We start from the raw sequence: 26821 nt of genomic DNA on the forward strand, positions 1-26821 counted from the left end.
GCTGCGTCACAAAGGTGAAATAGACTGCTGTACCTAATGATTCTATATCGACATTATCGAAAATGAATCTAAAACGTTTTTATCTCGTTATTGAGGGAAGTAATTACCTCAATAATTATTGATATTGATTTATCGCCCAGCCCAAGAATCCTATGTAAAATTTGTGGGCAGAACTGAAAAAGCGTGTGAGGGCAAGGAGGCCTACAAACCTGACTCAGTTACACCAGCTCTGTCAGGAGGAATGGGCCAAAATTCACCCAACTTATTGTGGGAAGCTTGTGGAAGGCTACCCAAAGTTAAACAATTTAAAGGCAATGCTACAAGATACTAATTGAGTGTATGTAAACTTCTGACCCACTGGGAATGTGATGAAAGAAATAAAAGTTGAAATAAATCATTCTCTCTACTATTACTCTGACATTTCACATTCTTAAAATAAAGTGGTGATCCTAACTGACCTAAGACAGATTTTTTTTACTAGGATTAAATGTCAGGATTTGTGAAAAACTGAGCTTAACCTCTCTTATTTAAACCTCTCTAGGGTAGGTGAGACGCTAATGTCCCACCAGGCCAACATCCGGTGAAACTGCAGAGAGCTAACATTCTAAATACACCATTTGTTATAGTAAACATTCTTGTAAATATATGTATCTTACATCGTTTAAAAGATGAATGTCTTATTAATCCAGCCGCTGTGTCAGATTTCAAAAAGCCGTTACTGTGAAAGCAAACATGCTATTTTCTGAGGACGGCGCCACGCACACACAAGTATTACTAGCATTTTCCAACCAAGCATTAGCGTCATGAAAGTCAGAAATAACAATAAAATAAATCGCTTACCATTGAAGATCTTCCTCTGGTGGCAAGTGTCCTAACTACACAGTGAATGTTCGTTTTGTTTGATAAAATCAATTTTTATAGCCTAACACGAAACATTTGTAAACCGCTTGCGTCATGATTTCCATCTCATTCAACTTTGGAAGATGCGTTCGTGGTAATTACACACACTAAACAAACGTTTATCCAGCATTGGTTGGTTTCATTGCAATCCGCTGGTTGTTACTAACACAACCATACTTGATGGTTCTTTTCCCGGGACATATTGACCGAAACAAACCAATTTGAAGACACCAATCAATGACATCATTGCGCACCAATGGTAGGACCGGTCTATCATTGATTGACTGTATTTTGGCCCAATGACCACTGATCATCTTGAAATCTAGCTTGGAAGATAGCCAATGAGCTGAGGTAAACAGCAATATGTAATGGTTATACGTTTGAAGACCAGCCTTTGTCGTAAACTCTGGCGTAAAAGAGGTTCATTCACCATTGCAAATCCTACTTGACGGAGCCACGGGTGTTACGCATAGCAGTACATATTCAAAAGCATTTTCAAAAAGTTTATATATTTAAAATATGGCGAATAAATCAGGAAAAGCTAAAACAAAGTCTAGGTATACAGATTTAACCATAATTATAGAGGAAATAGATAGATACGTCGTCAGGCGTGTGAAGGACCACAAAAAATGTCCCCATTCCAGCTGCTGTGAAGGACTACAACAAGAGCATGGGAGGTGTGGATCTGTCATATGCGCTGATAGGATACTACAATGTTCTCTATTTTTCTATCATTTCATTGACATTGCTGTGGTGTATGCCTTCATCCTCCAGAAGGAAATGGCTAAGAGCTGTGTACTAAGATGTATAATGTCTCCATCAAATATAAGAAGTTATTTAAACTTTTTTATTCTTACTTATTCGTAGACACATTTTCATGTATGTGTGAAAGTGTAGTTGTCCTTCATCAACTGGTAATAGATAAATAATGAAGCAGGTTAATAGGTTAAACATTTCACTTTTAATTCCAATGTTTTTTTCCAAGATATAACATTGTCATCTTTGGCGGTATTGATGGACTTTCAAGGAAGGTAAGTATATTATTTTGTATGCATTTTGCATATTTCCCTTCACCTAATGAACAACCACAATACCAGTCTGGTGTTCAGCTTTCTGTGCTGTATTGACATATCCTGAAAATTACATCTGCTGCTTCAGATTGAACAGTCATATCTCAGTTATTGTTTTCATATCTACAAAAAATAAGCTATTTTCTTTACTTTCCGAGTGCGATCTGATCAAAGGGTCAAAAATGTATGCCAGATGTATGTTCACTGTCCGAGGAACAGGCAGTGGAAGTTTTATTGCTGGCAAAAGTGTCCGTAACCAGTAGTAATTAAAATGTTCTGTGTTATTTTTCTCTCTTCCTCTCTGCCTGTCTTGTTGTACATTAAACCTGTCTCACATGCATTAATTTTTAAAAAATTAAGATGTCAGCTGCTCATTTTCAGATTTACACCACATGAACTGGACTATCAAGCCCCTGTTGCTGCCAAGTCATGATTTCCCTGGTTGTTAGCCTTGCAATAACCAAGTGGTGAGACACATAGCCCTCTATATTTAAATGTTTCAGGTACACTCAGATAGGTGTCTGCGTCACATACAGTCAGTAACCAATCACAGAGGCACACACAACTTGCATTTCTATAACCGCGGACCCACCTCAGTGTTCACTATTGTCGTCCCCCACAAAACCTTTTATTTCTCTCTGTTAAGGTGGAACGCTTATGGAGAGATGTTTGGAGTGCTGTGACATGTCAGTACTACAACTTGCTGCACAGTTTTGAGGACGAAGGCTACCTTGACCTGTCAAATTCTATCCACCACTTCTGTGTGGGATATGTGTTCCTACCTCATCTGCGGGCAGATCTGCAGCATTTCACGGAGAGTTGGAATAATCCCCCTTTAAGTACAGGGGCGAACCTGACACCTCACCAGCTGTTGCCTTAGCACTACACTGATTCAAATGATCAAGTCATCATCAAGCTTTCTGTGGTATTTATGTATTCATTTGTGATCTGGTAATGTTAAAGTCCTCATGTGTCTGTTTTAAAGCATAAAGTATGCTGTAGCCACTTAGTGTGGACACCAGGTGAGACTACACACACACAGTTATATCAGCTGTGTTGCTGAACCCCTCCCGCATCTGAACTGGCTGACAAAGAGGGCACAGCATGATCATAGGTGAGAGGTCACTTGGTCGGCTCAACAGGAATTATTATTAAAGAGATGCTTTACATTGAAATATAGATAGAGATGTAGTAGTCCCAGAGTTAATGATCCAAGGTCAGTTTTGCATTTCACTTCCTATTTATTATGATGACTGACCATGTTAGAATAAAAAAAAAAAACAAGCTTAATCATGCTCTCTCTCTATCCATCTGTCTCTCGTCTGCAGAGATGTTTTGATGTGAGAGAGGAAGCCAGTCCCGTCATCGCCACCTCACCAGTTCTTAAGATAACCTTCAGGCTGACTGGGACCCCAAGGCTGGTTAGGAGACACCGCTAGAGACACTATGTAATTGTGATGAACTGAGAGAATATTAGGGCAGCACTGTAATTCATTAATCATATGCTTTCTTCCCTGATCCTCTGTTTTACCTCTTTCCTTTTCTGTCTTCTACACCTCTTTCCCCACCTCCTCTTTCTTTCTCTTTTTTATAATGCACACCATGTGTGCATTGAAGTACAGATTGAACTTGTATTTATAATATAATATTACAACTATAATATTTATAATGCATGTATTATGTATTTATAACACCTGGATAATGAACTTTCAATAAAGCATTTCACATTCTCCACTGGTTGAAATTAAGTGTCTCATTAAAGCACTACACCTATCCTGTGTCCTCAGGTTAATGCAGATGAAGGGAGTTAGATATGCATAGGAATTGTAGTGTACTGTTTTTTCTTCTTCTGTATATTTGAATTACAAATCAGCCTTTACTTAAATCATGTTTCTAGTCTATTGCATAGTTACAATGTGTAATCATGGATGTCCCAGGAGCAGGAGTGGTAAACACTGTTGAAGTTTATAATTGTAATACATACATGCAGACACAGCATTATTCAAAGTATGGAGTTTGATACACCTGGTATTGGATATGACTGAAAAAGAATGTCTCACAGAGATTCATACCTGAACCGCACCTTTATTTGCCAAGGAAGAGTACATATATTCAATTTTCAATATATAAATATATTCAATGTACAGGCTACAATGTGGGGATCTCATGCGTGGTAATAACCACAGTACATGTATATAGGACTTGCATCCTTGGCACAATAAAGTTATTATATTCTACTCAATCCATAGGCTGCATTAATGCCATTCAGACTTGAAGTCAATACAACAACTATGATAGCTGAGGTTCATAGGTTCTGAACGAATATTCTTAGTTTAAGGTCCATACACAGATGGGCTACATACTGTAGCTAGCTACACATCCATAGGCATACAGTTATATTTATCCTCCACTACACAATAAGCAAATAAATAGTTAGCTAGTTATGTTACTTCAGCTGCATTGCATGGCAAATATAAGCAAGGCAAGCTAAAACAATTGTACATTCAATTTGCAGCAAACGCATCAGCCAGCTAGATTCCTTACATCCACTGTTACATAAGACGACAGCCTGGTTTGCTGGTTTTCTCAGGAAACCCTAAACATTAAACAACACAAATTACAATTTCATACTCATGTCATAACACAAGCTAGCTAGCTGGCTAATTAGCTTTTCAGCTAACTTGCTAAATACCGATTTTCGTAAATGAACTTTAGACAAAAAATATGCACAATCGTTTGTCTCTACATTAACTAACATATTCCTCTCAATTGTACAATATTTGCTTGACTCGTTATGACGTTATAATTACTTAGATTTGCTTCCACCGTAATGTTTTGTCAGCTATCTTTGCTAAAGAAAGTCACCAGCGAATTCGGCATTGGAACCACTCGATATGATTGGTCATATAAAAACCTTTCTAGCCATATGTATGAGTGCTCTAACTCCCTCTTGCGGGGGTCTGGAGGGGGGGTCTGGAGTAATGAAGCCATGACTTCTAACTCCAGCGGTGTAAGCTCGCAACTTTTAAAGGAGGAACCACTGTACACAACACCCTTCCCGTCGCTCATCATGATCCATCCGGCCGTTACCAAGAACCACTATACCAGATTTTTGACAGGGTCATTAGCAGTAGGGCCATCAGACATTTTTTTGTTGTTGCCCAAACCTAGCTCAAATTATAAACCTCGGATTAAAACAAGACTACAGTGTCCATAAGGTGACCATTAGTTAATTAACATTCAATTACTGTGAGACCGGCAGTCTTTTGCAAAATGTTATGACCCCCACTCCTCTAGGTGTGTGCACGTATTATGAATTAGCAGCGTGGAAGTTTCCAGACCTCTAAGTTTAAAGCCACTGATGCACGCCTTTGGAACAGCTACATTTAAAAAAATCTAATAAATAAATGTAATATACACCATCACAATACATCAATTATTTATGTTAGTCAAGAAACATTATGATATGAAGAAAATGTATTTCAGAAGAACAGAATATGAGTTGGCTGTCTGTAGGCCTATGTGCCATGTCTACGTCGGCTTCCCCTTTCCAGAGCTAGACATCACCGGTTTACTAATCACTGGTTCTGACTGCCATCATTGCGCACACCTGTCACCATCATTACGCGCACCTGCACCTCATCATGAGACACACCTGGACTCCATCACTTCACTGATTACCTATCCTATATCTGTCACTCGCTTAGTTCCATTCCTCAGGGAATATTGGTTATGTGTTTCATGTCCAGATGTGATGCATGGTTTATACCAGTCTATGGTTATTGTATTATTAAACCCAGCCCCTGCACTTGCTTCTTGACTCCCAGCGTCTCCGTTGCACTATATTATCTGACTATGCTCCATGCCATAGGCTGTAGGCTTGTTCATTTAGCAGACAATATGCTTAGAAGTCCTGTGCCATTGTTTTATTTCAGATGATTTATATGATTTTATAGTAAAAATAATATAATTGAACATAGATGAATAGAAATAATATTTTCCCCATTAAAGAGTGAGTGTGCATAGGAAGTGGCTATGTTGAACGTAAAAGTGATCATTGGAAACAGGTGATATGCTAGATTTAGAGTTATTTGGCAATTTTAGTTGTTAATGATACAACCATAAGAATGTCTTAGAAATGAAACATATATATGGGCTGCATGGTGCATAGGCCATTTGAGAGAGTAGTTAAAAAAGCTTGCACTGTTCCTTGCATCAGACTGCACATCTGTTCTCTCAACAAGTATGTTCACCCATCAGACTACTCTCAATTTAATCTTGTCTTTACTAATATGTCAAATTAGTTTCGATTTAGAACGGCCCATTATCAAATGGGTAGGAACAGGGACAGGGGAAAAAAGACGTCAAATGAATGCATAGCGAATGGAGGCCGCGCACTTTCCCGCCGGTCTGTTCTGTAGGCTTCTTTGGTTTTATAGCATAGCATGTGCTTAATGTGGTCAGCTGAGAAATAAATATAAGAACATTTTTCACTCCAAGCATCAACCACTGTTTTAGGAGCATGCTCTCGCTGCCCTACGGGATATTCCGCCCAAACTCTGTATGCCATGGGCTCTCCAAACTTGTTCCAGCAGCTACCGAGTGCTTCATTTGGGAAATCAAGTAAAATATGTTCGGGAACATTGCTGGTAACATGTTTTCGCAACAAAAGGTATTTCACCAAACTGTTGACAGCCTGCACGCTCGAGAAGTAAATAAAGGAAAGACAGAAGGAGATGGAAACGCATGGTGTTGAGATACATACTGATGTATACTGTAGTTAAAGCTAATGGTAGGTAATGTGTCACCCAATTAATTATGAAAAAAAAAAATTAAATCCCTATTACTAGGCTATTCAAAACCAAATACAAATTCACTAATTGTAGGCTTCACTAATTGTAAGCCGCCCTACACAATAAATTAACCAAAAGCATCACCTGCTATACTATATCACCACCTACAGTATATGTTCTCTCCAACAATCATGGAGGGTAACATAAGGTAACCAGTCCATCCAGTATGCATAATAATACAGTCCACACTCAAAAGGCAATAACTCAAATTTGTTTAATTTTGGAGTATAGGCTAGATCGATTATGTACCAAAGACATCTTAAATCAGTTCTGCTTTATGTTTTCTATCATGCATAATATGTGGTAGGAGGCGGTGTTTAAGGGAATCACCCGGGAGCTGTTCTACCTATTTAGCAGGGCGGTCATCCTGAAAGAGATCCTGCTGACCAAGCTACTGAGATCATGTCCCGCCTAATGAAAGATTTTTGTGCTCTCCTGCAGATCAAGCAGATCCGGATCTCTGTCTTTCACCTGCAGACGAATGGGCTCATTGAGCGGTTCAATAAAACGCTCAAACAAATGCTGCGGAAGGTCATCGAGCACTACGAGAACTGGGACGAGCTACTATCCCACCTAATGTTCTCGGTCTGAGAAGTGCCCCAGTCATCCACCGGGTTTTCCCCTTTCGATCTCCTCTATGGGAGGGGGCCACGCCAAGGAAGTGTGGGAAGCTCAACCGACCCAGTTACGCAGCATTGTAGAACAGGTGGAGACGATTACGGAGCGGATGATAGCCATATGGCCAGTGGTAAGGGAACATATTGAGAAGGCCCAACACGCTCAAGCTCAGGTCTGCAATCAGGGAACCCAGCACCGAGAATTCAAGGTGGGAGACAAGGTGCTGGTCTTAATCCCCACGGCCGAAAGTAAGTTCCTGGCAACATGGCACGGTTGATAGCGAAGCTGGGATCTGTCAAATACCGCGTACGGCAGCCCCAGCAGATTTACCACTTGAACCTATTGAAGATGTGGCACGAGAGGACAGTTTTGGCCGTGTTATGGTCAGGACCCAGGACGCCAATGGTACCAGTGTTGGTCGCGAGCAATGAGGACCTCGGCCCGGGCCCAGCTTGTCGATCAGAATATGGCGGTGTTCTCCAGGGAAACGGTACAAAAGAGGCCATATCGGACCCCGAGGAAAGCCATGAAGCAGGAAGTGGAGGCTATGCTGAGGATGGGGGTCATCGAAGAGTCCCACAGCGCATAATGCAGCCCCATTGTGTTGGTGCCCAAACCTACCCCATGCTGAGGGTGGACGAGCTCATCGACCAATTGGGAAAGGCCCGGTACATCAGCACAGTTGACCTGACTAAAGGATATTCGTAGGTACCTTTGGCAGCCTCCTCCAGGGAGAAGAGTACGTTTTCAACACAAAATGGCTTATAGAGCCCCTCCCACATTCCAGCGCCTGATGGACCGAGTCCTCTGACCCCACCAACAGTACCTAGCGAGTTAATTGGATGATATCATTATTCAAAGCCAAGGTTGGGAAGAGCATCTGACACGCCTCCAGGCGGTGCTGGACACGCTCAGGCAAGCTGGGTTGACAGCAAACCCCAATAATGCAAGCTAGCGTTCGAGGAGGTGGAGTACCTGGGGTTTTGAGGAAGGTCCACGTAACTGACCCGTGCCATGCACCAAGACACAGGTTAAGTCCTTCCTGGGACTGGCAGGATACAACAGCCTGCTTAATCCCCCTAACCTATCTAACTAGGGCCCGCCTCCCGAAAACAGTGAAATGGACGGGTGAGACTGAAGCGGCGTTCAGGTGCCTGAAGGAAGTGCTGTTCTCGTAATGCCCGATTTCCAGGTACCGATGTTGGTCCAGACCGACGCATGCGACACGGGACTGTCCCAGGTACAGGCCGCCCTGTCCCAGGTACACAATGGAGAGCAGCACCCCATCATGTAAATAAGCTGAAAACTGATACCCAGAGTAAAAAAGTACTCTACTGTTGAGAAAGAGTGCCTAGAGGTGAAGTGGGCATATCTGACAAAAAAACGCATAAACAGCTCTCCTGTGAAGTAGTGACCCGTGACATATGCCTAGTTTCCTGAAACGGGTCAAAATTGAGGTCACCTGATAAAATAATAGTTCCTGTCTGGATTTGATCTAATATAGCTTGAATCTAAAAACACCAGATTTGCCCCTGGTGACATATACAATGAAATCAATGTGTATTTTTCACCATGTAATGTACAATTCAATATTAGAAAATGGCCTTCTTGGTTCATGTGCTGGGATATAAGGAAAAAGGGTGTACCTTTTATTTATCAGGGTGCCTACAGTTTCTATAGTAAAGAAAGCATAGGCCTCTCCAACCCAGTTAAATGTAAAATGTCTCATTTTATGTGTAATTCTTGGAAGAAAACCACATCTACTGACAATAAGTGTTTGAGCACCTTATACTTTTTTCTCCATCATGGAGCCTGTGCACATTCTAGGTTAACCATCGTTGACGAACCAAGTAAAAATATTTTATCAGACATTTGAGGGTGGTGGGCATTCAATGGGAGGATCGTAGTATAAATACATAGTTGTTGTATAAATTACATATATAGTGTATGTGGGTTGATCAGACATCTAGCAAAAAACACATAACAAAGCAAATTACATCTTTGTACCTTGCCTTTAAGGTTTTTTTGCCCCAACTCTTCTCCTAATTTAAGATTTTTAAAAAGGTGTGGACTCATACATTGTACATACATTTGAAAAAAGACTGTCACGATCGTTATAATGAGTGGACCAAGATGCAGCGTGGTATGGTTCCATCCTCTTTATTAGGTAGTGAAACTCAAAGAACAAAAACAATAAAGCGAACAAACGAACCGTGAAACTCAGAGTAGTGCTCGCAGGCAACTATACCTAGACAAGATCCCACAAAGCACAATGGGGAAATGGTTACCTAAATATGATCCCCAATCAGAGACAACGATAAACAGCTGCCTCTGATTGGGAACCATACCAGAACAACATAGATATATAATTCACCTAGATAAACCACCGTAGTCACTGTCAGGCACCAACCAACATAGAGAATAAACAGCTCTCTATGGTCAGGACGTGACAAAGACTACCACTTAAGTACTGTGGTTGATTTGTATTACCTAATAATGAAAGTGTCTGGTGTGGGTCTACCTGGGGTCAGTGGGCCCTCAAAGAGAATGAAATGTGATGATTATAAATATCATTAAAATTCCTTACCTTTTCTGTCCGTGATGGGTTCATATTGTCAAAGTAGCCATATGCTACAACAAATTACAGTGCGCATATCTCAGTTTGTTGGACACAGTAGCCTAGTAAATAGATAGGCTAGGTATTTCAAGTTTTGCTGTACGTGATCCCATAGGTGGCACAGTTTATAACATCACCTACAGTCGAATTTAACAGGTGAACATGCAGACAGTTGATATTTTACTACTGTATGTAGCCTACTTTCCTTTTTTTCAGTATCCTACAGTAGATATAGTGTTCGGCATTCGCTATCCATTTTTTATTTGAAAAAGTCATTGCAAAATATTAAAACATTCTGCCCACACCTCTATAGAAATACTATCAAATTTGCCATTCTGCTTTCTTTTAGAAACTGACATGGCCCAGTTCCAACATTTCTAAATTATACAGCAAATGAGGGCATTTTTGATACCATAACAGGTGAATGGAGGGCATTTTCCAGGCAGTGTTGTAGCACCTGTCCATGTATGGTTGGAATCTCATTGCATTTCTAAATGATCTGCAATCTGTTAAACTAAACCGACCAACTGGGTTCACTTGTGACTTGCATTTGGCATTGGCTAACACACTTACAAATCACAAACTGCTCCCTTCAGAGTAGTATAATTTAACTTGGCTTGCCTTGAACATCTTTCAGATTTTCAAATGAAAGTACATGAGTTTGTGCACTGTACATGAGTTTGAAATGGCTCGCCTATAGTAGCACTGTGGTTTCTGGTAACTCATAACAATAGTACCACATGGAAACATTGAAATTGGTTTGGAGAGTGAGACTAGCAGTTCAGAGTCTACAGACAATTGTTGCTAAAGCAGATGCACAATAACAGCAACAGAAATAATGAATAATGCAGCGTGTTAGCGTCTGTGTGTGTTAGCGTGCATGCGTGTAAGTGTGTGTTAGTGTGTGTACTAGTGTTTGTGTGTCAACATGTGTTATCATGTGTGTGTGTGTTAGCATGTGTTAGCAAGAGAATTTAAGTGTGTACGACCGTGACAACCGCCGCGGCTAAATTTAGAGAGGTGACATCGGAGTGCATGGTTGCCATGACAGCAGAGAGGCCTGTGGGTATTGACGAGGCAAGAGAACAACAATGCAGATACAACTCATTAGATATCTCTCTCTGTGTGTGTGTCTGTGTGTGTGTGTGTGTGTGTGTGTGTGTGTGTGTGTGTACACATTACATGGACTAAGCCAGTCATATCTGCTTCAGTTTTCACCTGCACCACCATTGTGTTTCACTGCCAAATACTGTTTTCATGACACTCCTATGCTGTAAATGTAATTTTGTTTTTTTATTGCAAAACGGTTTTCCACGGTGTGCCCTTTTGAACATGAGCCTGCTTTGTCGCATGACGAAAATGAACATGTTCTCTACTAGTTCTAGAATCCAGATTCAGAATGCTTTTCCTCCCATCAGGAGGAGGTCTGGTTCAGCTAAGGAATGTTTGGGCATTCTATAACACTACGCCCTCTTCCATATGTCGTCTCCCTGGGCAACCCAGCAGCCAATCTGTCCGGACTTCTGGGACTTCCTGTTACTGCCTTCCTGTCCCCTAGAGGTGTGATGTCAAGCTGGTCGAGTGGTGAGAGTGTGTATAACACAGGAAAAACCACTACACAACGGTGCAAGTGTGTGTGTGTGCGGTGTGCATATTCCCGTCTGTGTACGCACGCATGTGTGTGCGATTGTGGTCAATCAAAAGAGCTCTCTATTCCCCAGACATCTCTCTCAGCCGGCCCAGCTCCATCCTCCATCCTCCCCCATCCAGCCCCTCAATGGACCTGTTGATGGGGAACAGGGTGTCTGTTGTGCTGCTGGCTGACATGTCCCTCATCTAAAATGCACCGCTGCCTGCCGACCAACACTCTTCCTCATTCAAATTCAAATTAAATAAACTCTGTTCCAAAATCCACCGACTCCACGAACTTCAACCAAACCAAAGTGACTTTGCTCCCCCCCAAAAAAACGGAAATCATGTTTCACCTCATTTGTCCAGTCCGTATCATATGATTTTACTCACAATACAAACACACACACAAGTTGTTCGGAGTTCAGTTGTTCTCGAGCAACCAGAGGCTGATACAAAACCACCATCAATCAGTCTGTAACTGCCTAAGCTACCACCACAGTACATGAGTGAGTGCTTTTAAAGCAGGAATCTGTGCACGTGTGTGTCTGCCTGCGTGCTTGCTTGCTTGCGAGCGTGTGTGCGTGCACGTGTGCCTGCGTGTGTGCTTGCCTCCCTGTGTGTCTCCCTGCCTGCTTGCCTGCATGCAAACACAGAAAGGACTCAGACCCATTGACTTTTTCTACATTTTTGTTATGTTACAGCCTTATTCTAAAATTGATTTAAAAAATAATAATAATCTAATCAATCTACACACAATACACCATTATGACAAAGCAAAAACAGGTTTTTAGACATTTTTGCAAATGTATTAAAAATAAAAAACTTAAATATCACATTTACATAAGTATTCAAGTCTTCTTGGGTATGATGCTACAGGCTTGGCACACCTGTACTTGGAGTTCCTCCCATTCTTCTCGGCAGTTCCTCTCAAGCTCTGTCAGGTTGGATGGGAGCATTGTTACACAGCTATTTTCAGGTCTCTCCAGATATTAGATCGGGTTCAAGACCGGGCTCTGGCTGGGCCACTCAAGGACTTTCAGAGACTTGTCCTGAAGCCACTCCTGCGTTGTCTTGGCTGTGTGCTTAGGGTCGTTGTCCTGTTGGAAGGTGAAACTTCGCCCCAGTTGGAGGTCCTGAGCGCTCTGGAGCAAGTTTTCATCAAGGATCTCTCTGTACTTACAGTAGCTCCGTTCATCTTTCCCTCGATCCCGACTAGATTCCCAGTCCCTGTCCCTGAAAAACATCCCCACAGCATGATGCTGCTACCACCATGCTTCACCGTAGGGATGGAGCAAAATTTCCTCCAGACGTGACGCTTGACATTCAAACTTTTTGGTACCCTTCCCCAGATGTGTGCCTCGACACAATCCTGTCTCAGACCTCTATGGACAATTCCTTTGTCGTCATGGCTTGATATTTTGCACTGACATGCACTGTCAACTGTGGGACCTTATATAGACACGTGCCTTTCCAAATCATGTCCAGTCAATTGAATTTACCACAGGTCGACTCCAATCAAGTTGTAGAAACATCTCAAGGACGATCAATGGAACCTGAATGGAGCTCAATTTCGAGTCCCATAGCAAAGGGTATGAAAACTTATGTAAATAAGGTACTTCTGTTTTTATTTTTAATACATTTGTAAACTTTTCTAAAAACCTGTTTTTGCATTGTCATTATGGGGTATTGTGTGTAGATTGATGAGGATTCATATTTATTTAATCCATTTTAGAATAAGGCTGTAACATAATAAAATGTGGAAAAAGTCAAGGGGTCTGAATACTTTTCGAATGCCATAATACGTAGGCGAGTAGTAAACCATACACAGCAGCACACAGGGACTGATCTGTGCAAAACATGCTAGGAGATGACATCAGTGTGTGCAGTATACACTCTCCGTGTGATCATGGTACAGGCTAAATAAGGAACTACTCACATATACTGTAGCTCTGAGAAACGATAAGATCGCATTACAGTTAATGGTGAATAGCGGTGACTTATCCATTATACTAGGGTTGTCACACTACTATCGATATTATGGCAAGGAAACAAAACATGAGGCAAAGTTGTTGGAAACAAACAACCTTTTGTTGTCACCCGTATGTTGTCACATTTGTTTTAGTTTTTTTTAAGCAAAAATACACTATTATACATGCAGGTTTCTACAGGACTATACAGTGGAGTCTGCTTCTTGTTTTTCTTTTTGCCATGGGAAAGTATCAGCATTTTAGTATTGGGATACTGGTACCGTGACAACCCTGGCTCATACTACATCAAATGCTTGAAGCCGTGATGAAAAATGTGATAGGAACGCAAGCATTTACTCCACGTACTGTATTATTTTGATCTAGTGAAACGATCAATTGGCTCTATTTTCGGCTGGCGTTAAGCCAGCGCAATTGTCAAACGCAGGATTTTTTTGCAAATTTGACCTTTTAAAGCGTTTCTATTTTCAAACCCTAGTGCCAGTATTGGTAATTTACCTGTCTCGACACAATAATCACAAATGAGTCCATCAAAAGATCAAGCTGAGCAGCAAGAAAACAGTGAACGGATGTCCCCTTTTTTTATCTATGTAGGCTATTACATTATTTTAGCCAGCTCCTGTTATTATTTTTACTGCAGAGCATCTCCTCATCATGGACTGCACCAGATTTTCCAGTTCTTGCTGTTCACTCTTCCACCAAGGCACCTGCAAGTTCCCAGACATTTCTGGGGGGAACGGCCCTAGCCCTCACCCTACGATCCAACAGGTCCCAGATGTGCCCAATAGGATTGAGATCTGGTCTCTTCGCTGGCCATGGCAGAACACTGACATTTCTGTCTTGCAGGAAATCACACACAGAGCAAGCAATATGGCTGGTGGCATTGTCATGCTGGAGGGTCATGTCAGGATGAGCCTGCAGGAAGGGTACCACATGAGGGAGGAGGATGTCTATCCCTGTAACGCACAGTGTTGAGATTGCCTGCAATGACAACAAGCTCAGTCCGATGATGCTGTGACACACCGCCCCAGACCATGGCGGACCCTCCACCTTGATCCCGCTCCAGAGTACAGGCCTCTGTGTAACGCTCATTCCTTCGATGATAATCGCAAATCCAACCATCACCCCTGGTGACACAAACCGCGACTCGTCAATGAAGAGCACTTTTTGCCAGTCCTGTCTGGTCCAGCAATGGTGGGTTTGTGCACATAGGTGACGTTGTTGCCGGTGATGTCTGTTGAGGACCTGCCTTTCAACAGGCCTACAAGCCCTACAAGCCCTCAGTCCAGCCTCTCCAGCCTGAGCACTGGAGGGATTGTGCATTCCTAGTGTAACTCGGGCAGTTGTTGATGCCATCCTGTACTTGTCCCGCAGGTGGGATGTTCGGATGTACCGATCCTGTGTAGGTGTTGTTACACGTGGTCTGCCACTGTGAGGATGATCAGCTGTCCATCCTGTCTCCCTGTAGCGCTGCCTTAGGGTTCCCACAGGACGGACATGGCAATTTATTGCCATGGCCACATCTGTAGTCCTCATGCCTCCTTGCAGCATGCCTAAGGCATGTTCACACAGATGAGCAGGGACCCTGGGCATCTTTCTTTTGGTGTTTTTCAGAGTCAGTAGAAAGGCCTCTTTTGTGTCCTAGGTTTTCATAACTGTAACCTTAATTGCCTACCGTCTGTTATCTATTAGTGTCTTAACGACCGTTCCACAGCTCCATGTTCATTAATTGTGAATGGTTCATTGAACAAGCATGGGAAACAGTGTTTAAACCCTTTACAATGAAGATCTGTGAAATTATTTAGATTTTTACGAATTATCTTTGAAAGACAGGGTTCTGAAAAAGGGACGTTTCTTTTTTTCCTGAATATATTTGAAATTGTTTTTCAATTGTGGTACAGTTCTGTCACGTCCTGACCTTAGTTCCTTTTTTATGTCCCTATTTTAGTTTGGTCAGGGCGTGAGTTGGGGTGGGCATTCTATGTGTTGTTCTACGTATTTGTATTTCTGTGTTTGGCCTGGTATGGTTCCCAATCAGAGGCAGCTGTTTATCGTTGTCTCTGATTGAGAACCATACTTAGGCAGCCTATTTTCCCACTATGATTTGTGGGGAGTTGTTTTCCGTTTCTGTGTTTGCACCATACGGGACTGTTTCGATTTTCATTTCTTTCCTGCACTTTGTTCTTTTGTTTTTTTTCTCTCGTGTTCCGAGTTATTAAAGTTATCATGGACACATACCATGCTGCATTTTGGTCCGATCCTTCTTATTCCTCATCAGAAGAGGAAGACAATCGTTACAAGTTCTAGAAACATAAATCCCTCTTACTTTCATATCACATCAAAGTAATTTAACAAATTCAAAATACACACTTCCTGTCAACTGTTTCAACCGGTTTTAACACAGTTGCAGCCGACAGTATTTTTCAGTGACAATCTGTCTTCCGTTTACACAGAGGTGTTTGGAGATGCAGATAGCTAATTAGCATGTAAACAAGTGCTGTAACATTGAAATATGGCTGTGTGTGAACCGTAACCCTCTGAAGGTATGTATCAATTTAACCTTTTGTTTTTTGTGATTTCTCACTGATATGAAAGACAAGGTCCTTATGCTTCCAAAACCGTACCACAAACGATGTGTTAAATGCTCTGACTGAACATTGCTGCTTTTAACAAAACTCCCCCTACAGAAGACGCCTTTGTCCAATGACTCTTATGTGTAATGTAATGGAACTGAAAGTCAATAACAAGGATTTGTGTACTCTGTACATGCGATCTAATTTAGTTCATTTAGTTATTTATTGCTACAGGTGTGTTTTAAGTGCAACTAACTACTATTTTATTAGCAATATTTATATTGATTGCCTGCTACCGCTGCAAGGTATAGCCTTAGATACTGCTGTATTAGGGGGCACTATTGCCTCTCTCATGCTCTCGCACATGCACAGTAACTAATTTCCTCAGACAAGATCTATAGCCAGGCCAGAGAGGACCTTAAATCTTAATAGCCCTAGGATCAGTTCTCTCCCCCTCTCGGGCAGTATGTTTACATTTACATCAATATTCCTGTATTACCATTGCATTCACTCATATGTTTATATCATGCCACATTGCATTGGATTCTCTTAAAGTATTCAATATCTACCGTTATCGACACCCCCGTGCTCTACTTCGCAGTTCAAAGTATTATACTTCAGAATTTTGAAATCTTGTGATTCCCAAAGCCTCCTTCTTTTGCTCTTCAGAAACACAATTAACCAGAACAAGCCCACTCCTGGTCAATCTGATTGATTCCACTTTTCCCTACACATACTTACCTCCTTCGATAACTCAAATGGGTTTCTCAGATAAATGTCCTTATTCAAAAAACTAATCCCAACAGGAAACAAATCCTTATCTGACCTACACTCACCATCCATTACAATTTTTGGCAATTTCCTTTTTTGTTTTATTCTTGGACACTATAGTTTTCCATTCATCATATTCAACTTTACTCGATTCAGACTTGGCATCCACTTCTGCCTTGATCCTTCCCCGTCCTCTACGCTAGTTAGTGCACTTCCTTCTTCTTGTGACAGCATGTAAACACTCACTAACGTGAGGTGTCAGGGCCCTGGAGTGTCTCCAAGCGTCCTGATTGGTTGGAATAGGCAGGTGATCGACAGACCTGAAGGCCAATCAGATTGAAAGGGTCAGATTTTTTTACAGCTGCCCCTGGATTTTTCTGTTGGAAATCCACACATCCTGAAAGGCCTCAATAGGGGGCTTAGTCCTGGAAGAGTCTTACCTGGCAGGACAGAGGGCCAGAGCAGTGAAGGGACCAGACTAGCTGGGGTCCTTGTGCGCATCTGGCCGTAAAAGGGTAGCTGGTTGCGGGTGTCTCTTAGAGGACCATGGGGGCTAGTAGGATGCCGGCTCCAGTGCATGTAAGGGGCTTAGGGCTACCCCATGAGGGAGGGACAGTTCTGGGCTGCGCCATAGAACGCTACGGTGTGGCAGAGGATCATACTGCAGAGGAATGTGGCAAGCCTGCCACAGCTGTTGTTGACAGCTCGCTGGCTTCTGCTGGGGTTGGTGACTCTCTCACCACTACTGACGGCGATGGCTCCCATGTTGGAGCAACTGGGGACACCTGGATGAGGCTCATCAGGGATTCAAAAGCAGGGGCCAACTGGTCCCCAGAGACGAGGTCAGGTGATTCCCCAGGTGCAAGGGCTGGAGGGTCTTCCATTGCGGGAGGTGGGCTGCCCCCTAGAACTGGAGACAGCAGGCCCCCTGGGTCAGAGAAAAGTGGGTCCCCCAGGTCAGTGGGCTGAGGGCCTAGCAGGGCAGGAAACATACAACCTAAAACTATGACTGGAGACTGCAGGCCAGGTGTTACAGGAGACTGAGAACCTACCTGAGAAGGGAACTTCTCTGGGCACCGGCTGAAACTGGGGATTGTGAACTGGCTAGCAGCAAGGACTGCAGACCTAGAAAGACAGACAACTCAGGGCTGAACAGGACAGGAAACCCAGGGCCAGGAACTAGTGCAGGAGGTTTAGCGTGTAGCACTAGGAGGGGTGGCTGTAGACCAACTGAGGGCAGAGATCACAGACCTAGTGGGGCACAGAACCTAAAGCCTGGCAGAGCAGGAGACTGAAGGTCGACTAGGTCTGGGGACAGCGCACCTAGGACGCTTGAAGGCTGGGAGTCTGGTGCTGGTAACATTGGGCCTGACAGTGAGAACGATTCTGGACCTGATAGAGAGAATGACTCTGTGCCTGGCAGGGAAACTGACTCTGGAACTTACAGGGATACTGACTCTGGGCCTGAGAGGGAAACTGACTCTGGAACTTACAGGGATACTGACTCTGGACCTGAGAGGGAAACTGACTCTGGACCTGACTGGGAAACTGAAACTGACTCTGGACCTGACAGGGAAAATGGTGCTGGAACTGACAGGGAAAACAATTGAGTGCTAGGAGAGCAATAGAGCTTTGGGCCTACTAGAGGAAAGGTAACTCTGAGCCCAGCCAGGCAGGAGCCTGATTACCCACCTGGGCAAGGGACAGAGGGCCGACTAGTGCTGGAGACAACAGACCTAGTGCTAGGGACTGAGCCGAAGAGGGCTAAGGACTGAGAGCCTAGCATAGGTAACTTGTGGCCTAGCGGGGCAGGAGGATCTAAGTCTGGCGGGTTAGGCAACTGCCTACCAACTAAGGCAGGGGGCTGTGATCTGAGAAGGGCAGGAGACTGCAGACCTGCAAATGAATGTAGGGCCTAGCTGGGTAGGATACTTAGAGGCTGCTAGTGCAGGGGACTGTGGACTGAGGTCCTAGTACTAAGACAGCAGTCCAGGGGCCTAAGCCAGAAGTCTGAGCCTGCAACTAGGGCCAGAGACTAAGGGCCTGGTATATCCGGAAACTTGGAGCCTACCGGGGGAGCAGGAGTCTGTGCCAGAAGCTGGCAGGGGTGGAGACGTGGCTTAAGGTTCCAGGGTATCAGACAGTCAAACCTCAGGCAGACGAGCATCTGCCTCGACCAATAGGGGATCCTCACAGGGAATAGAGGATGGCAGCCAGAACAACGGCAGCCAGAACAGGCCCCGTGTCAGCAGCTGGCTGTAGCTCCACAACTGAAGCAGAAGCCTCCTTAACTATGGCTAGTCGAGGCTCTGAATGAAGGGGGTGCAGACCTTTGTGTTGTGGACTGTGCACTGCGGAATTGTGATGATCTGCTGGTGAGCTAGGCTGCTCTGGGGGCTTGCCTGGGTGGGCCTAGATGGATGTCGGTCAGGAGAGCAGCTGGGCCACCTCGGGGGGGAGTGGCGCACCCAACGCTCTGGTAAATACAACGTAGGTTTCAGCCAGGGGGACCTGGAGTGATGTAGTTCTGGTGAGTAGCTGGGTCACTTCAGGACTTAATGGAATTCCCAATGATCCAATGGGCACTGTATGAGTAAATTTGATTTGTTTAGCCAAAATGAATCTAAGGCACAAGCAGAAATGGGGGTTTACCTCAACGTGTGCTTTCCTAGACAGCTAGAATTGTCCCAGGTTAATAATGGACTTAACACAAGCACGGAGAGAAAAAAATTAACAACAAACTCAAAAAGCACAACCCATAATTTTCATCCAAGAATATTAAAACACTTTTTAGAGTCCTTGTTTTGCATATTTGTGATTATTACACTAATAAAGCCTTGGACTATGAAAGAAATGTTGTCCATTTGGCTGGGTGAAGTGGACTGCTGACCTGTTGAACGACTTTCAGTGTGTGTGCAAGAGACACGTATGTGTGTGTGTGTGTGTGTGTGTGTGTGTGTGTGTGTGTGTGTGTGTGTGTGTGTGTGTGTGTGTGTGTGTGTGTGTGTGTGTGTGTGTGTGTGTGTGTGTGTGTGTGTGTGTGTTTCAGACACACTAATGTACGGTGCTTTCAGAAAGTATTCACATCTCTTGACTTTTTCCACATTTTGTTGTGTTACAAGATAGGACTAATATTTAATTGTCATTTTTTTGTCAACGTGCTATACAAAATACTCTGTCATGTCAAATTGGAAGAAAAAATGTTCACCCGCCTGAGTCCATACATGTTAGAATCACCTTTGGCAATGATTACACCTGTGAGTCTTTCTGGGTAAGTCTCTAAGAGCTTGGCACACCTGGATTGTATAATATTTGCATATTATTCTTAGAAAATTCTTCAAGTTGGTTATTGATCATTACTAGAGAGCTATTTTCAAGTCTTGCCATAGATTTTCAAGTTGATTTAAGTCACATTTTTAACTAGGCCACTCAGGAACATTCAATGTCGTCTTGGTAAGCAATTCCAGTGTATATTTGGCCCTATGTTTTATGTTATTGTCCTGCTGAAAGGTGAATTTGTTTCCCAGTGTCTGTAGGAAAGCAGACTGAAGCAGGTTTTCCTCCAGGATGTTGCCTGTGCTTAACTCTATTCCCTAGTTTTGACAATGACACACATACCCATAACATGGCGCACCCACCACCATGCTTGAAAACATGAAGAGTGGTACTCTCTTTTGTACTCTCTTTTGTATTCAAGACATTAATTTCTTTGGAATTTTTTTTTGCAGTTTTGTTTTAGTGCCTTATTGCAAAGAGGATGCATGTTTTGGAATATTTTATTTTGTACAGGATTCTTTCTTTTCACTCTGTCATGTATGTTATTATTGTGGAGTAACTACAATGTTGTTGATCCAGTCTCAACAGGGCCTAAAACTAACTTTGTCTACCAGCCACTGTGGCATGTAGATACATTTTTTTAAATCTACCAGACACTCATATTTTTTTTACCTGCCAAAATATTTTTTGCTGCATTACCTACACAAAAAAACACAAAAATGCATGTTATGTAATGTTTCTAATACAAGGAATGTATTATTTATGTATTTTTAGACCTGAGTCATTAAACTAAAATATCACAGATGAGACAAATGTTCAGCTGCCTCTTTAAGGTTACCTTGGTAACGTGGCCATTCCAGTCTTCACAGGTGCCTGTGAGAATCTCACTAGTAGAGGGCGATGACATCTCTTCTCTTCGCTAGCAGTGGAAATGAATTCAAACATTTAAAAACAACCTAACTTTTGAACAAAACAATGTAAATATCCAAGAAACAAACAAAGTCCCCCAGCAGGCAGTGTTGCTGCGCGAGGTGGGATAGCTATAACAGTAGCAGTCCTATTTCTTTGTGCATCACCAGATATGAAGCAAAATGGTATAAATAATTTGAAAACATCTACTGCAGCATTTATCTTGCTATAAATCACTACTCACACATGGCTCACGCTTGACTTTTGACTATTTGTAAGAAATGCTTGCAATTGTAGAGCCCTGTGTGTGACCACCCGCCAACGTGGCTGGTGAGTTAGACATTCTTACCCGCCATTGACAAAATCTACCCGCATTTGGTGGGTGGCAGGTGTTCGTTTTAGGCCCTGATCCTCAGTTTTCTCCTATCACAGCCATTAAACTCTGTAGCTGTTTTAAAGTCACCATTGGCGTCATGGTAAAATCCCTGAGCGTTTTTTTTTCCCTCTCTGGCAACTGAGTTAGGAAGGACGCCTATATCCTTGTAGTGACTGGCTGTATTGATAACTACAACATGATCAAAAGGACATTCAGTGTCTGCTTTTTTTTTACCCATCTACCAATAGGTGCCTTTCGTTGCGAGGCATTGGAAAACTTCCCTGGTCTTTGTGGTTGTATCTGTGTTTAAAATTCACTGCTCCACTGAGGGACCTTAAAGATAATTGTACGTGTGTTGTACAGAGATTAAGTAGTAATTCAAAAATCATGTTAAACACTATTATTTCTGTTAAGCACATTTTTTGTCCTGACTTGTTTAAGCTTGCCAAAACAAAGGGGTTGAATACTTAGACTGAAGACATTTCACATTATAATTTTTTTTGTTTCTAAAAACATAATTACACTTTGACATTATCGGGTATTGTGTGCAACCCAGTGACACAAAATCTAAATTCAGGCTGTAACACAACAACATTTGAAAACAGTCAAGTGTTGTGAATATGGCACTGTAAGTATAGCAAGAATGCAAAACCTGCCAATCCGTTTGAACAATTTAAGCCCCTCCAACCCCTGTCATTTAACTAAAGCCCACTCACCTTCAGTAAGGCAGCAACAAAATGGGGCAACACCCACCAGCCTTTCAAACACACGCGACATACACACACACACACGCAGCCCTGTCATCATCAGTAGGCTCTAGCGCAGGGAAAACCCCTCGCTCAGCCAGAGAACATCAGAAGGAAAGGGTCTCCACTGCACTTAACCTATACCAATACGGGGGTTACACACATGTCAAGGATTCAATAATTACAAGGTGTCACTTTACATCATTCACAAGGAACATGTCAAGCCACCAAAAACAATGTACACAGCTGTGACAAGCCTTTTAAGAACCCAGCGGTTTCCACTGGGTACAGATGTGAGTTCAACATGTCGTTTTGATTTACATTAGATCGAGTTACCAACTAACGTGAACTCAACTTGAAATCAACAACAATTTGAACCCTGTCATTGGATTTAGGTTTATAGTTGGGTGACTGAAAAAGAGTGGGTGGTGTTTTTCCCACATTTTCCCATGTGATTGGCATGTCATGACCTCTGTAGCTGCTTCCATGATCCGCCTGTTCATTATTAATGAGACTACAGCCTCTTATTTCGACCTGGCTGCAGCACATTGCACTTTGGCTTGGCCTCGCTACGCAGCCATGTTGCGTCCCAAATGGCACTATATTCCCCTATTTAGTGCACTACTTTTGACCAGGGCCCATAGGTGAGGTTGGAGAGAGAGGAAAGATACACAGTAAATCAAGGATAGTTAAAATCACAGTGTTGGGGTTGAATTGACTCTACTGGGAGTTATCTTAACCCTCAAGAGAGTGATACGCTCCCTGCAGTTAGTGTTGATAACTGGAGTTGATTGGGACAGAGTATTTTTCACTCCATCAAGAATACTTTGTATTCAGTGAGGCTGGGAGGGGCCTCATTGTAAAAACTGTATATCCCAGCATGCTGCAGGTTGAATGTTTTTATTGTTGGTTTCAATATGTGACTGATTTTACTAATTGCATTAGTACTGTACAAAGTTAGAGGTGCGCTATTTGATAGACTCCCCCACTACCCCTACCTCGGGCTTCCAGTGGAGAGACCTGAGATCAACCTACCCCCGCGCCCCCCTTCCCATCTCGTACTTCTGAGTGGGAGACCTTCCCAGGCAGTAGCAGTAGCCTGCTCACAAACTAGAATCGGGGAGCCCACTCCGACGAGGTTAATTGACCCACAGTCCCACACGGTGACATGATATCATTGACGTGACGTGCAAATGAGCGATAGAAAACCGATCGTGCAAATGTCACCATTCTGATTGCTTTTTGTGTGGGCGCCCCGTGCCAGCCCAGGCAAGATGCCGCCCTGGGCGTCTGCCCATGTCGCCTATACCTAAACCCGCCACTGGTGTAGGTGGTCCCCATGCACTGTATTTCTTCCCTACTCTGACAGGTGTTCTAATTGCACGTTCTGGGTTGTATAAAAGTGCTGCATGTTTTCCTGCAAGTTGGATCTAATAGACATTGGATATCACATTGCAAACCACCACAATGTAAAACATTAAGAAATATTAAAATAAGACTTTACACCCTATTAACTCAAAGGAAGTAAATTGAAAGAGAAGTGAACTCTGCTGGAGTTGATTGTTAATTCAGAACAACACAGAAAAGTGTAAAATGGCAAGGAAGTTGATTAAAAGCAACACTGAAAATAATAAAATGGCAGGTCAGTGTGTTAAATTAAGTTTGATATTTACTCCATTTAGGCCTAGTGTAGTTTTAACTCCCAAAATATCCATGCCGTGACCAGAGTAGTGTTAACACAAAATGGGGGTGGGACCATATAAACCCCCAAATAATGTTACATGTGACCCTATACGAGTTGAATTAAAAATTGCGATTTGACTGTGCATTGGTCATTATTGAGGAGATGTTGTTTTCTCTACTATTTCTACTCCTGCAAAATTATACTTCTTCGGCACTAAGTGACAAACAACCAAGCAACCAGGATATCAGGGAAAAACAACCACAGAAGTCACAACACCAGCAGCACTGCATATTGTTTATAAATCAAAAGTACATATTTCCAATTCATATCGGACAAAGTTCATAAAAGCCAAACCCTATGAAACATGACTTCACTTACCACTTCACTCAAAAACACAACTTCACACATGAAAGGCAGTTTAAAATGCATCATACCTTTGCCGTAGTTGAAGTGGAGTTTGATAGCTTTTCCCTGATTGATGTGTAGGTAGGTGAACCACACGGCAAAGGTGAGCAGCACAAGCAGCAGAAGGAGTTTGAACTGCTTCCGAATTTTCTTCACGGGGAAGCGCAGCATCCTCGCTCAAACATCATCCGTTTACCGGCTGCAGAATGGGGAGAATGACTGATGCTCGTTAACCGAACTAACCGTCCGCGGTTCTGGAGGAGTAGGTTACTGAAGTAATCGTGTCTAACCGGTACTCCTTGGATGAGATCGAGGTGTAGTCCCCTAGTCCATCCGTGGTGTATCCATTGTTCGACACTAAAGCAAACAGTGAATTTAGTTGAGTTCTAAATGAAAAAAACGCATTCTCTGATGCTCCAAATTTGACCGTAAAATAGCGCTCCAGACTCGCTTCATGTCATTGCTATAGACTAACTTTATCAATTGTAAATTATTATTTACGTTCTTACTCTGCAAGAGAACCGTTGTCCACGGAGACAAACTCCTAGAAAAAACGAAGAAAGGGTCCCCAAATCGCATTCCAGGCGCTCTGCGGTGGCAGTTTGGGCAGGGAAAGGCGGCAGATCAGAAGCCGCGGTTCGGTCAGTGTTCGACAAAGGGAACAAAATAGCAGTCCAGCGATAATCTAGCTAAATCTCCTACTCGCTCTAGCCTCGTTGACACCCCGACGCTGATTATTTCAACGATTTCTCACACGAGGATCATGCCCCAGATTAAGGCGAATTCGAGGGCACAGCTGAGCGGCTTCCACAGAAAAAAATCTGAAAACGTACAATTGTAAAATAGACGTGTTTCTATTCTAAAGGCTGCCAAATCGCGGCTAAATAAGTATCTTACTACTTTCGCTCCCACGACAGCGTGCAGTGAGTTTCCATGACATAGTAAACACTAAACAGAGCGAGTCACAGTTCGAGATTGTACATGCGCATTTCCAAATAGACTAGAGGGTTTGATCTATCCAAATCAACACCCGCGCGTCGTACGTAGCATTATAGGGTTGCTCTCGTGTGCTCTCTGTTTATTATGTGGCACTGTAGAAATGGCCTGATCCACCTTACTCCGTAATAACCAACTGTCATATCTAAACTCCACGCGTTCCGTTCCTAATCGTTAAACACTGATGAAACCGTAATCTGGAGAAGTAATTTGGCTAATGATAATGGATCAGTTGGACCGCTTTCCTATATTCCCCAGAGAAGTGATTCGATATCAGCTGGCATCATCCTCATAACCTATTCTGGCTAATTTAAAGACCCAGTTGAGAAATATAAAACGCTATCAACAAAATACCTGCGTTGAGAACAGAACAGCGCGCTGGGTGCCAGGTGAGAGGAGGAGGCCTAGACTAAACATGAAACGTTAAATGTGCCGGTTCGTTTCGAGAGACAAGGGATTCCTCTCAGAGGTCCATGTGCACCTTCACGCGCCCCGATCGTCGGTGCTGCTGCTCTCTCAGTCGCTGCATTTGACCGAAATGCTCCCGACCAGGTCCCGACCCTTATGAGCGTTCGCGGTGCAGGCGAAACGCAAGCTCTCGCGAAACAATAACATCCACATTCAGGAGAGATGCAGTATGGATGAACGCTACAATGTTGCTAGCCGCGATGCACTGGCTAGCAGTGTTATTCCATTCGTGAGCTCTTCTTCGTTATTACACCGTAATAACATCGTCCTCCTCTGCCCTTACATGGCGCATCATGTCGAAATGAACCCTTGCTCAATGCAAGGTGTCGCAGAATATGGATATATTTATAATATTATAAATAATACATAATATTAAAGAAATGCTATACCCTAGTAAAGCACAGACAGAGGCTATTCTCCCTTGCCCATGTCATCTATATACTGCTCTTCTAGTCTCCCACAATTTTTAAACGCTTCGGCTGTTGCCTATGATTTGGTTTTTGAGACTACTCCTCTTCGTCCATCAATTGGGCATCAGAAACGCTGCTGGGCAACCGAACTTGGGAGAGCCCGTGATCGACAGGTCCGGTATCCAACCGTAACCTGCGCTCGTAGGAGGTGGGATGACGACATTGGCCATTAGACGTCGTAGCCTTTTCCCAATGATGAGAATGGTAAATATTGTAGTGACCCGTTATCTAGCATGGAAAACAGTTCTACATAGCTCGACTATCAGCTTATTTTTTTAAATGTGGTTTTAAATCGGGTCAGGTCTATTGAATGTAAATCCCACCCCGTGATGTGGCGTCCAAAGTAAGTAGCGTGTCCTGTCCAAAAGTCATAATACACCGTCCAAGGCAAGGCAAGGCAGTCCACGCTCACAGGTGAAGCTGCTTTGGAGACAGACACTCCAAGATGCGCCCTTGAGTGCCGCCTTTTGGT

General features: G+C 43.0%; 1 protein-coding gene across 1 annotated transcript in view; it reads right to left on the minus strand.

Moving 5' to 3' along the window:
- b4galnt4a (beta-1,4-N-acetyl-galactosaminyltransferase 4a) overlaps positions 1-26387 on the minus strand; it is a 450051-nt gene extending 423664 nt beyond the window's left edge. The window contains exon 1 of the mRNA XM_021564073.3: positions 24445-26387. Coding sequence (XP_021419748.3) covers positions 24445-24586 — 142 coding nt within the window. The 5' untranslated portion in view covers positions 24587-26387. The remainder of the gene's footprint in view (positions 1-24444) is intronic.
- Positions 26388-26821: the final 434 nt, after the last annotated feature.

The sequence above is a fragment of the Oncorhynchus mykiss genome, chromosome 2, assembly GCF_057628025.1.
Source record: "Oncorhynchus mykiss isolate SJ-2025 chromosome 2, ASM5762802v1, whole genome shotgun sequence".
Classification (NCBI taxonomy): Eukaryota; Metazoa; Chordata; class Actinopteri; order Salmoniformes; family Salmonidae; genus Oncorhynchus; species Oncorhynchus mykiss.